General features: G+C 49.0%; 1 protein-coding gene across 2 annotated transcripts in view; it reads left to right on the top strand.

The window, feature by feature from the left end:
• The first annotated feature begins 9,738 nt into the window (after positions 1 to 9,738).
• The window catches only part of slc26a10 (solute carrier family 26 member 10), a 141,132-nt gene continuing 137,567 nt past the window's right edge, over positions 9,739 to 13,303 (top strand). For both annotated transcript variants that reach the window (XM_059643345.1, XM_059643346.1), the window contains exon 1: positions 9,739 to 10,428. In XM_059643345.1, the coding sequence (XP_059499328.1) occupies positions 10,161 to 10,428 (268 nt within the window). In that variant the 5' untranslated portion in view covers positions 9,739 to 10,160. The remainder of the gene's footprint in view (positions 10,429 to 13,303) is intronic.

The raw sequence follows: 13,303 nt of genomic DNA, 5'->3' as shown, positions 1-13,303 counted from the left end.
TTTCCATGATGGTCTGGGCTGTGCACACCACCTTCTGTAGCTTCTTACGGTCCTGGGCAGAGCAGTTGCCACACCAGGCCGATATGAGCCAGGACAATGTGCTTTCAATGGTGCATCTGTAGAAATTGGTGGGGCGCCTTATAGACATACCACATTTCTTAAGTAGCCTGAAGGAGAAGAGGCATTGTTGTGCTTTCTTGACCTTTGCATCTACGTAGGTGGTCCAGGACAGGTTGTTGGCGATTTTCACTCCTAGGAATGTGACACCGTCAACCATCTCTACCTCAGCTTCATTGATATAGATAGGAGCGCGCCCTCCTCCTTGCTCCCTGAAGTCAATGATCAGCTGTTTAGTTTTGCTGACATTGAGGGAGAGATTGTTATAGAGTCATACAGCATGGAAACAGGCCCTCTGGTCCAACCCGTCCATGCCAACCAGACATCCCAATCTGGTGTAGTCCCATTTGCCAGCATTTGGCCCATATCCCTCTAAACCCTTCCAATGCACACACCCATCCAGACACCTTTTAAGTTTTCACATTGTACCAAGCTCCACCACTTCCTCTGGCAGCTCATTCCATACGTACACCACCCTCCGCAACATAACAGAATGCTCTCATATCTCCCTGCTTGGGAATAGGGAATAGGACACAGGAGTTTAAAAATGTTCTAGGTCTACTGTGTACAACAACAGATGAGATTTGTTTTCCCCTCAATTTTTTTGCAGTTGCCCATCCCCAATACTAAATGGTTTGCTCGAACATTTCGGAGGGCATTTCCTGTGGTTGTGGAGTCTGATGTAGACTCAAAGCTTTCCTCTCCTGAAAGCTATGAGCAAGCCAGACAGGTTTTTGCAACAATCTGTGAATGCTGCCATGGTTACTGTTATTGAAGTTAACTTTGACGTCCACCACTGAGAGGCGAACCCATACTCCAGAGCGTGGGCCCTTTAGGCTCCTGATACTGCTATGTCACCGCCTTAGCCTCTCTAGCGAGCAGATATTAAAACACAGTCAACTGTTTTGCTTTCAAGAGCATTATTCAAATGGGTCAGGTCACGTACACTGCGAAACTATGGCATCATCTTTCCAGGCAGTGCTGAAACTAACCTCCAATACTTTCCAGACCTGCACATCCATCAATGTCCCCTAACAATGTCAAATGGAACAGAGGGAAACCAGCAGCTAAGGATCATTAGACTGATATAATGGGTCATTTAGAACAGCAATCCCAGGCACAAAGGTGAGCACATTTAATTTATGACACAACAGTATTATGAAACTGCCAATTTGTGAGTGATTTTGTTTATTATTGTTGGAAACCAAACAGGAACTAAGATGGTGATAGTCATTCAGCAACATTTGACTTCTTTGTCCAAGTGGATCATTCACTTGAAAGAGACTGGCACACATTGCCCCTCAGGAGTGGCATCTTTGGCCCAGGAATTGGCTCTACTGACTTCTTCTGGGCATCCCCATGAGGTTGGCGCGGACCCTTTTTAAACAACGAGATGGGAAATCAGGAGCACATTGTGAACAGTTCGGCGATAGAGAGTCTATCCCTTTCAAGCATCATCAGAGGAGCAGGAAAGCTGACGTTTCAGGCCTAGACCCTTCTCCATCTCCTGGATGTCGCCTGGTCTGGAGCAGAGGGGATTTACCAGGATGTTGCCTGGTGTGGAGCGGAGGGGACTTACCAGGATGTTGCTTGGTCTGGAGAGTTTCAATTATGAAGAGAGATTGGACAGATGGGGTTGTTTTCCTTGGACCAGAGGAGAATGAGGAGGAGACATGAATACAATTATGAGGGACATAGCTAGGGTACACAGGAAGAAATCTTTCCCCTTGATGGAGTGATCAATGACCGTGGCATAGATTGAAGGTAAGGGGCAGGAGGTTTCCATAGAATCCATAGCATCTCTACAGTGTGGAAACAGGCCCTTCAGCCCAACAAGTCCACACTGAACCTCGGACCATCCCACCGAGACTCATCCCCCTATTACCCAATAATCTACACATCCCTGAACACTATGGGACAATTTAGCACGGCCAATCCATGTAACCTGCATATCTTTGGACTGTGGGAGGAAACCCACACATACACAGGGAGAATGTGCAAACTCCACACAGACAGTCGCCTGAGGCTGGAATCGAACCCGGGTCCCTGGCGCTGTGAGGCTGCAGTGCTAACCACTGAGACACCGTGCCGCCCCTCGTGAGAGGGAACGTGAGGAAAACCCTTTTCACCCAGAGGGTGGTGGGTATCTGGAACTCACTGCCTGTAAGGGTGGAAGAGGCAGAAACCCCCACCACATTGAAGAAGGATTTAGATGTGCACTTGCGATGACAAATGCTGAAAAATGGGCAATATTTAGGTGGTGAGAGAGATAATGGGAACTGCAGATGCTGGAGAATCCAAGATAACAAAGTGTGAGGCTGGATGAACACAGCAGCCCCAGCAGCATCTCAGGAGCACAAAAGCTGACGTTTCGGGCCTAGACCCTTCATCAGAGAGGGGGGTGGGGTGAGGGAACTGGAATAAATAGGGACTGTCTCCCTACCTCCCCACCTATACTCTCCTCTCCACCTATCTTCTTTTCTCTCCATCTTCGGTCCGCCTCCCCCTCTCTCCCTATTTATTCCAGTTCCCTCTCCCCATCCCCCTCTCTGATGAAGGGTCTAGGCCCGAAACGTCAGCTTTTGTGCTCCTGAGATGCTGCTGGGCCTGCTGTGTTCATCCAGCCTCACATTTTATTATCTTAATATTTAGGTGGTTGTTGTTGACTCCTCAGACTATACTCTTCAACTTTCCATATAATGGCAGCACCCCATGTATCATGGTATCACAAGAGATACTTCAGGCCATCATCAATGCCGACAGTCCAGTGCAGTACAAAGGGAGTGGTGCACTATCAGTAGTGCTATCTTTGAAATGAGAAGTTAAACAGAGGATCAGTCCGTGCTCTCAATAGACAATAGGTGCAGGAGTAGGCCATTCGGCCCTTCGAGCCAGCACCACCATTCATTATGATCATGGCTGATCATCCACAATCAGTATCCTGTTCCTGCCTTATCCCCTTGATTCCACTACCTTTAAGAGCTCTATCCATCTCTTTCTTGAAAGTATCCAGAGAGTTGGCCTCCACTGCCTTCTGGGGCAGAGCATTCCATATATCCACCACTCTCTGGGTGAAGAAGTTTCTCCTCAACTCTGTTCTAAATGGCCTACCCCTTATTTTTAAACTGTGTCCTCTGGTTCTGGGCTCACCCATCAGCAGAAACATGCTTCCTGCCTCCAGAGTGTCCACTCCCTTAATAATCTTATATGTCACAATCAGATCCCCTCTCATCCTTCTAAACGCAAGTGTATAGAGTCAAGCCCAGTCGCTCCAATCTTTCAACATATGATAGTCCCGCCATTCCGGGAATTGACCTCGTGAACCTACGCTGCACTCCCTGAACAGCAAGAATGTCCTTCCTCAAATTTGGAGACCAAAACTGCACAGGATGCTCCAGGTGCTGTCTCACCAGGGCCCTGTACAGCTGCAGAAGGACCTCTTTGCTCCTATACTCAATTCCTCTTGTGATGAAGGCAAGAAGCCTGATGTAGCAGGTTGCACCAGCTCCAGGAAGGGGAGTTCTCACCAGAGTCCTGAACAACATTTATCCCTCAATCAAAATTGCAAAAACAGATGTGGAAGTAATTAAATTGTTGGAGAGAGCTCACTGGGCACAATATGGTCTCCACACTTCCTGCAAGGTGGGAGCACTTTACAAACTACTTCATTGGTTGCAAAGTGCTTTTGGACCCCTTTCGGTTGTGACAGGTGCTACACAAATGCAAGTCTTTCTTTTCAGGTGTACTACTCCCTCTCTTCCTTTCCTTTTGCAATTGTAATTGTTGCAGCAGTAGGCCGAGTCACAAAAATTAAACAGAGGAGGATCTGCGATCGGCCACCCTGCAAAGAGGAAGGCAGGGCCTGCACTCACTGGCAGTGCCCAATAGCGACATCGACCTCGCCGCATGGCACGCCCCCGCTGGAGACAGCTGGGTATTCGGTTCCCAGTCAGATAGGCAGGGCAAGCTTCACAGAATGGGAGACCAACCCAGTTGTAGGTGGGCCTATGTCGAGGCAGTCAACAGCACTCAGTTCCCGAAAGCCACATACCAAGAAGGAAGCTCGAGAGGGGCCGGGGTTGGTCAGGTGTGTGCGGTGTTGCTTCCAAGAATGAAAGAAATGAGCTGGCACAAGTTCTAAAAGTTACATACGAAAAGAAAAATCAGAATGTGGTGGCAAATGCACCTGGAAACTTGTCCTGGGGAGAACTTATTCACCCAAGTAACAAAATAGCAAACAGAAGAAATGCAGAGTACTTGGAGGAGCTCCATGAATCCAACTGAGGATGGTTCATCAATAATAACAGAAGCTATCAGATGTGGCAGTCTCTAGCACTGACCCTCATTCCCCAATGTCCGCACCCCATTAGGAAGGTCTTTTCTCCTAAGTGCGAGAGTTCAAAACTAGAGGGGCATAGGTTTAAGGTGAGAGGAGAAAGCTTTAAATGGGACCTGAGGGGCAACGTTTTCACACAAAGGGCGGTGCGTGTATGGAATGAGCTGCCAGAGGAAGTGGTGGAGGCTGGCACAGTTACGGCATTTAAAAGGCATCTGGATGTGTACATGTATAAGGAGGGTTTAGAGGGATATGGGCCAAATGCTGGCAAATGGGACTAGATTAGTTTAGGAAACTTGCTCAGCATGGATGAGTTGGGCTGAAGGGCCTGTTTCCATGCTGTGTGATTCTATGTAAGGTTGAACAGATCTGAGCATGTGTATTATTCTATTAGTTATATTATTATGATTCACAGGTACATTGTTTAAGGACCTTGAGCACTTATAAAGAGAGAATCATAGAATTCCTATAGTGCAGGTGGCCGCCATTCGGCCCACTGAGTCTGCACAAACCCTCTGATTCCTATTCTATTCCTGGAACCCCCATTTCCCACGGCTAACCCACATATCCTGTTCATCCCTCCGCACTATGGGATAATTTCCCACGGCCGATCCACCCTAACCCGCACATCCTTGGACACAACGGGGCAACTTAGCACGGCCAATGCACCCTAACCTACACATCCCTGGGCACTATGGGACAATTTAGCACGGCCAATCCACCCTAACCTGCACATCCCTGGGCACTATGGGACAATTTAGCACGGCCAATCCAACCTAACCTGCACATCCCTGGGCACTATGGGACAATTTAGCACGGCCAATCCACCCTAACCTGCACATCCCTGGGCACTATGGGACAATTTAGCACGGCCAATCCACCCTAACCTGCACATCCCTGGGCACTATGGGACAATTTAGCACGGCCAATCCACCGTAACCTGCACATCCCTGGGCACTATGGGACAATTTAGCACGGCCAATCCACCCTAACCTGCACATCCCTGGGCACTATGGGACAATTTAGCACGGCCAACCCACCCCAACCTGCACATCCCTGGGCACTATGGGACAATTTAGCACAGCCAACCCACCCTAACCTGCACATCCCTGGGCATTATGGGACAATTTCCCACAGCCAACCCACCCTAACCTGCACATCCCTGGGCACTATGGGACAATTTACCACAACCAATCCCACCCTAACCTGCACATCTTTGGACTTTGGGAGGAAACCGGAGCACCTGGGGGAAACCCATGCAGACATGGAGAGTGTGTGTAAACTCCACACGGGCAGTCAACCGAGGGTGGAATCAAACCGTCCCTGGCGCTGTGAGGCAACAGTGGTAGCATCCCTGCTTCTGAGCCAGAAGGCCTGGGTTCTATTCTCATCTGCTCCAAAGCTGAATCATAGCATATCTGAGCAGGTTTATTTGTTTTTTTAAAAGATCAGCAAAGAGAGACCAGAGCATGTCAGATGAGCAAGAGGATCTCCTTGAGAGGTTGCTCCTCCACTGGGCTGAGGTGACTATTAATAGCCGCAGGAAGCCAGTCTCTGGGAGGGTATTGCTCTACCTGACCAGCTATCCTCCCTTTCACTGTTACATTGGCATGAAAGTGTCCCTGATAAAGGACTACTGCAGCATCTTTCGGTACACATAAAGCCTTCTATGCCTGATGGGCACTGCAGGGGCTGACATGCTGGAATCAGAACGTCATTGACACTTTTTTTTATTCATCTGTGTGATTTAGGCATCACTAGCTGCACCAGTATTTATTGCCTAGGGAGTAATTAAGAATGAACCACATTGGCTGTGGTCTGGAGTTACATGTAGGCTGGGCTAAGTAAGGATGGTAGATTTTCCTTCCCTAAAGGGCCAGATGGGGCTTTTACATGGTTCGTAATCCCAGATTTTTATTGAATTCAAGTTTTACCACGGCAGGGTTCAAACTCAGGTCCCCAGAGCAGTATCTGAGTCCACTGGATTGATAGCCTAGTGATAATGCCACTAAGCCTTCGCGACCCCCTGAACGCATCGTCTTGTAACCTCTATCTGCTGCCGCAATTTCTTCTGTTTTTCCAAGACTGATGGCATCTATGGGCAGACGTTCTGCCAGTTCCATGCACCGAAAAGCATGGCATCACACGTGAATAAAAAAGGTCAGATGCTTGTGAACCCAAACGAGTCAAAATAAATGCCAGCTTCTGATCACCAATCAATCACCCTGCCACTGTAGGCACACCCTCTGTTAAAACTGGCAGCCAAGGCAATGCCAAATTTTGGATACTGCCAGATTTCAGGTTGGGCGCTTTTGGGCACAGGGCGGTCTGGGACAGTGCAGGTCAGGTGGGGTCAAGGGTCAATTGAAATGTGGCAGGCAAGTGGCGAAACAGAGAACAAGCCCATCACGATACATCACTTAGCTGAATCATCCAGGTAATTTAATGTTGATTGAGTAATTTTGAAAACAAAATAATGCATGGCCAGTTTTAAGACAACTCTAGCTTTTAGATATCTCTTTCGAGAGCGTGTATCTGTATCTCGAAATCTCCTGCAGTTTTATGGCCAGATTGGAAAGCAGCCTTACGAGCAGGAGGGAAATGGGACATGGATAGAATGAACAGCTATGGTATTTCCCTCAGGGTAGGGAAATCCAAATCTAGAGGGGCATAGGTTTAAGATGAGAGGAAAGATTTAAAAGGGATCTAAGGGGCAATTTTTTCACTTAGAGGGTGGTGCATGTATGGAATGAGCTGCCAGAGGAAGTGGTGGAGGCTGGTACAGTTACAGCATTTAAAAGGCATCTGGATGGGTCTATGAATAGAAAGGGTTTAGAGGGATATGGGGCAAATGCTGGCAAATGGGGCTAGATTAATTTAAGATATCTGGCCAGCGTGGACAATTTGGACCGAAGGGTCTTGATCCTGACCCAAAACATCAGCTTTCTTGTTCCTCTGATGCTGCCTGACCTGCTGTGTCCCTCCAGCTCCACACTGTGTTGACTTGGTCTGAAGGGCCTTTTTCTGTGCTGTACATCTGTATAGCACTATGACTGTATTCTGCCCAACATGTCTCGATCTTCCAGTGATTGCTGAAGACTGGCACATTCCAAGGTCCAAAATTGCATGTTGAGGGATTTGTTCGAACTTAGGGCAGCTATGAAAGCTGAATGGGGAAGAAGTCACTCTCTAAGAGTCTGTCAAGGGCCAGAATCTGTGCAAAACCCCTCAGTCTCCTTAACATGAGGGTAGATGAAGAATAACCAGGAGATGTAATGCTTTTGGATCAGGTGCTGCATGAAAGGTTAATGCACAACATAAAGCCTCATGGAGTTTAAGGTAATATATTACCATGGATAGAGGATAGGTTAAAGGACAGGAAGCAAAGTCTAGGGACAAACAGGGCATTTTCAATGTGGCAGATGGAACATAATGAGGGCAAATGTGAGGTCATTCACTTTGGCTATTCAAGAAAAGCAGAATATTTTTAAAAGGTGTGAAATTTGTAGATATAGATCTTCAGACAGATTTAGGTGCACTTACACAAGAAACAGAAAATGTTAGCATACAGGTTCAGCAAACAATTAGGCAAATTCTAACAGGATGAGACAGGGTGAACACAGAAAGGATGTTCCTGATGACTGGGGGCGCCCAGACCGGGGGGGGGGGGGGGGGGGGGTCACAGTTTAAGGATACAGGGTAGGCCATTTGGGACTAGGATGAGGAGAAATGTCTTCACCCAGAGTGTGGGGACCCTGTGGAATTCTCTGCCACAGAAAGCAGTTGTGGACAAAGCATTGAAAACTTTCAAGGAGTTAGATATAGTTCTTAGAGTTATAGCTGTATAGTTATAGAGCCACAAAACACAGAAACAGACCCTTTGGTCCAACCAGTCCACGCCAACCATAATCCCAAACTAAACTAGCCCCACCTGCCTGCTCCTGGCCCACACCCCTCCAAACCTTTCCTATTCATGTATTTAGCTAAGTGTCTTTTAAACATTGTAACTGCGCCCACATCCTCCATTTCCTCAGGAAGTTTATTCCATACACAAAGCACAATCTGTGTCAAAAAGCTGCCCATCTTGTCTTTTTTAAATCTCTCTCCTCTCACCTTGAAAATGTGCCCCTTAGTCTCAAAATTTCCCTTCCTGGGGAAAGGACACCTATCATTAACCGCACCTGTAGCCATCACGTTTTTATAAACTTTAGAAAGGTACCTCTCAACCTCCTCGGGCTAAAGGGGTCAAAGGCAACTGGGGGGGTGCGATGTGGGAACAGGGCACTGAATTGGATGATGGGCCATGATTATGCTGAATGGGATAGCAGGCTCTAAGGGCTGAGCGGCCTACTCCTGCTTCTATTCTCTGTGTTTCTGTGCTCCAAGCAGCATGTTGGCTCATGTTGTTGGGATTGGAGATCAAGAATGAGGGCGTCTTGGGGAGAGGTGTGGAAGCTCCATTATGGAGTTAATGGAAGCCTGTGATAGATGGACTTTTGCATTCGAGGGAGAGAGCGAATTGCAACTCAACATCAGCCAGGATCATGTTGAATGGCGGGGTAGGTGCAGTGGGCTGAATGGTCTTCCCCAGCTCTTCTTCCTCACAGTCTTCTGAAAGATATAATGTAAACATAACCTGCAATTGAGGTGCGTGCACCTGCAGCTTGCTGCAAACAGCACTGAAAGACATGGATTATGCTGCTTGGCCTGCTGTGTTCATCCAGCCGCACATTTGATTATCTTGGAATTCTCCAGCATCTGTAGTTCCCATTATCTCTGGATTAAAAAGGGTGTCCTTTAGGTGCTGACTTCATGCAGCCACTAAGCGCCCCTCTGCTGAAACGGTTCAAAGTGCATTTGGAGCGAGACGGACTGACTGACATGAGACGGAAGTCCCCTCTGTGTTACATTCCCCACTCGCACACCAAACCAGAGCTCCTCCACGCCGCTCATAATGACCTCATGAGCATGATCACTGCAAAAACTTTAATCTTCATGCATTGTTTCCCCTGAAACAAAACAAGAGAGGGAACTGCGACAAGTTAGTTCGACAGCGAGGCATGCTCCGAGATCACAGCTGAATAAACAAGGGTGAAAGATGTGCCGATGAGCCCTGATAGAGACGGGCCACAAATCTCAGTGTTGACCGTGTCTATCAGCACTTTGTATGCTGAACGGCGTTCTAATTGGCTGTATCCAGTTTAATCCGTCACTATAGGAGCACCAGTTAAATCTGCTCACCGCCCACGTCCTGAAGGCAGGTACACTGCTAGTCACAGAGACAGGAGAGAGAATACACTGTGCCTGACTGATACAAGAAGGGGAAAAGGTCCAGTTCAGTCCTAGACAGCTAGGATACTATAAAGGAGAAACGCCTTCAGGACACACACACATACACACAGACACAGAGGAATAAGTAAAGAGGGGCTGACAGATTTGTACAAATAGAAGCCGACATACTCTGTGTGTGTGTATGTGTGTGTGTGTGTGATTGTGTGTGCAAGTGTGTCTGTGTGTGTGTGTGAGAGAGACAGTGTGCATGTCTGTGTGAACATGTGTTTGTGTGCGTGTGAGAGAGTGAATCAGTGTGTGTGTTTGTGAGAGTGTGCGTGAGTTTGAGGTGTGTGCGTGTGTGTGTTTGTGAGTGACTGTGTGTGTGTGAGAGAGAGAGAGTGTGTGAGTGAGTGTGTGTGTGGACAGTGTCAGAATGAGTGAAGTGACCATCTCTCGCTCCATTTACACCGAGGACCAGTTTGACCAGCACTTCAGCAGATCCTGTGGGGAAGAACGAGTCCCGGAGAGGAGCTGGAAGCAAATGGTCAGCAGGAGCTGCGCCAGCTCAGGGAACACGTGGAGATGTTTTGTGAGAGCGCGGTTCCCTTGCCTCACCTGGTTACCCAGGTACAAGTTCAAGCGGTGGCTGGCTGGGGACATCATTGCTGGTCTGACAGTGGGGATTATCCACATCCCGCAAGGTATTCTCACCTCTTCCGCTTTCGCCGTATGATTGTAAATGGAGAAGTGGAGGCTTTGTCCCACTTGGGAGGGCAGTGCGTGGGATTCGACAGACGTGAACAGCCAATGAATTGGCTATCGGGTAATCCAGCAGCAGGGATAATGGCGGGCGAAGTAGGTTGAAGTTCAGCAGTCAAATATGTGGCAGGTTTGTTGCTTGGTGTAACTGAGGTAATAGGAACTGCAGATGCTGGAGAATCTGAGATAATAAGGTGTAGAGCTGGATGAACACAGCAGGCCAAGCAGCATCAGAGGAGCAGGAAGGCTGGCGTTTTGGGCCGAGACCCTTCTTCAGAAATGGGGGAGGGGAAGGGGGTTCTGAAATAAGTAGGGAGAGAGGGGGAAGTGGATAGAAGATGGATAGAGGAGAAGATAGGTGGAGAGGAGACAAGGAGGCGGGGATGGAGCTAGTAAATATGTGTAGGTGTTGCTTGTTGTGCTGATTTCAGTGGGTACGAGTCAAAAGGGACAGAACCAACAGCAGGAAAATAAAGCCCAGTGGACAGCAGGTGGATGCGGCAGGTTCCACAGTGCAATGAAATGTTCGGAAGCATTTGCAAGGTAAGGTCACTCGTTCACAGTGTTGAATGGGGGTTATCTCTGGAGACCTGGGTAATTCTGTGACTGAACTCTCGTACAGACAGGCCATTGTGTGACTTGTGACATTGCAGATGAAAAACAGGATTCACCCTTGTGACTTCAAATACTTGCCTCGGCATCATAGAACTGTTTCAGCGCAGGAAGAGTCCATTCGGAACCTCATGTCTGCGCTGGCTCTCTGACTCAGCAACACCATTCTCCTGCCGACTCGCCCTTTTCACTGTCAACTAAACCACGTACCTCACAACATGTGACATGGTCAAATCACAAATACCCATCCGGAACTCGAGTGAACCTCCCCCCGACTATGCTCTCAGACAGTACGTCCCAGACCCTAACCCCTCAAGGGACCCTGACCCACCCCCACACCCTCAGACAGTACATCCCAGACCCTAACCCCTTGAGTGACCCTGACCCCCCCACACCCTCAGACAGTACGTCCCAGACCCTAACCCCTCGAGTGACCCTGACACCCCCCCACACCCTCAGACAGTACATCCCAGACCCTAACCCCTCGAGTGACCCTGACCCACCCCCACACCCTCAGACAGTACATCCCAGACCCTAACCCCTCGAGTGACCCTGACCCCCCCACACTCTCAGACAGTACATCCCAGACCCTAACCCCTCGAGTGACCCTGACACCCCCCCACACCCTCAGACAGTACATCCCAGACCCTAACCCCTCGAGTGACCCTGACCCCCCCCACACCCTCAGACAGTACATCCCAGACCCTAACCCCTCGAGTGACCCTGACACCCCCCCACACCCTCAGACAGTACATCCCAGACCCTAACCCCTCGAGTGACCCTGACCCCCCCCACACTCTCAGACAGTACATCCCAGACCCTAACCCCTCGAGTGACCCTGACCCCCCCCACACCCTCAGACAGTACATCCCAGACCCTGACCCCTCGAGTGAACCTGCCCCCCCCACACCCTCAGACAGTACATCCCACACCCTAACCCCTCGAGTGACCCTGACCCCCCACACCCTCAGACAGTACATCCCAGACCCTAACCCCTTGAGTGACCCTGACCCCCCCCACACCCTCAGACAGTACATCCCAGACCCTAACCCCTCGAGTGACCCTGACCCCCCCCACACTCTCAGACAGTACATCCCAGACCCTAACCCCTCGAGTGACCCTGACCCCCCCCACACCCTCAGACAGTACATCCCAGACCCTGACCCCTCGAGTGAACCTGCCCCCCCCACACCCTCAGACAGTACATCCCACACCCTAACCCCTCGAGTGACCCTGACCCCCCCACACCCTCAGACAGTGCATCCCAGACCCTAACCCCTTGAGTGACCCTGACCCCCCCACACCCTCAGACAGTACATCCCAGACCCTAACAACATTGCATTTGCTGCTCTTGCCAACCTGTTTAATTCTGCGTCTTCCCGTTCTCAGACTCTTCCTGGCTGGGAGCAGTTTCTCCTTACACACTCTCTCCTGATCCAGCATCATTTTGAAACCCTGTTGACGACTATTTGTACCTGTTGCTGTAAATATGAAAGAAAATATGACTGTCAGAGAAATGTAAGATCAGGCAACGTGTGCAAAGGGATAGTGGCAATTTATCAACAGACAAGGCTTGTTTGGATATTCACAGTGGCCACTCGCAACGTTTTTTTGGCCTGTACTGGCTGACACTACCATTAGCCTCCTTCCCAACAATCTAAACACTGGAATGTCATTGTTGAACAAATGTCCAACTGCAGTATCGTCACTCATCGGGCATACGTTATAGACCTGCCTTCCTCCCACAATATGCTTGTGGAAACTTCCTACATCACTACTCTGTATTCTTAGCAATACACCGAACGCTGACCCTGCCATGATAGAATCTGCCTTTCAGGAGTTAACAAACATGATGAGGTTTCGACCCTAGCATACTCATTCAATGTGAACAGAAACTGCTGGAGAGGCTCAGCAGTTCTGGCAGCACCCATGCAGAGAGAAGCAAGAGCTAACGTTTTTGAGTGTCCCTTCTTCAGCAATGCACTCAGAAACTCTAACATGGTTTTTCTTTCCAGAGATGCTGCCAGCCCAGCTGAGTTTATCCAGCAGTTTCTGCTTTTGCTTCAGATTTCCAGCATTTCCAGTCCTTTGCTTTCTTCAATGGTTTCTTTCACAAAGATTTGTGGGTGACAGTGGCAAAGGCCTCATTTAGTGCCTGTCTCAAGTTGCCCTGAGAGGGTGGCACTGGGCTGTTTCCTTCAACTA

This window comes from Stegostoma tigrinum, chromosome X, assembly GCF_030684315.1.
Source record: "Stegostoma tigrinum isolate sSteTig4 chromosome X, sSteTig4.hap1, whole genome shotgun sequence".
NCBI classification, from domain to species: Eukaryota; Metazoa; Chordata; class Chondrichthyes; order Orectolobiformes; family Stegostomatidae; genus Stegostoma; species Stegostoma tigrinum.
This window is presented reverse-complemented; position numbering and strand designations above follow the sequence as displayed.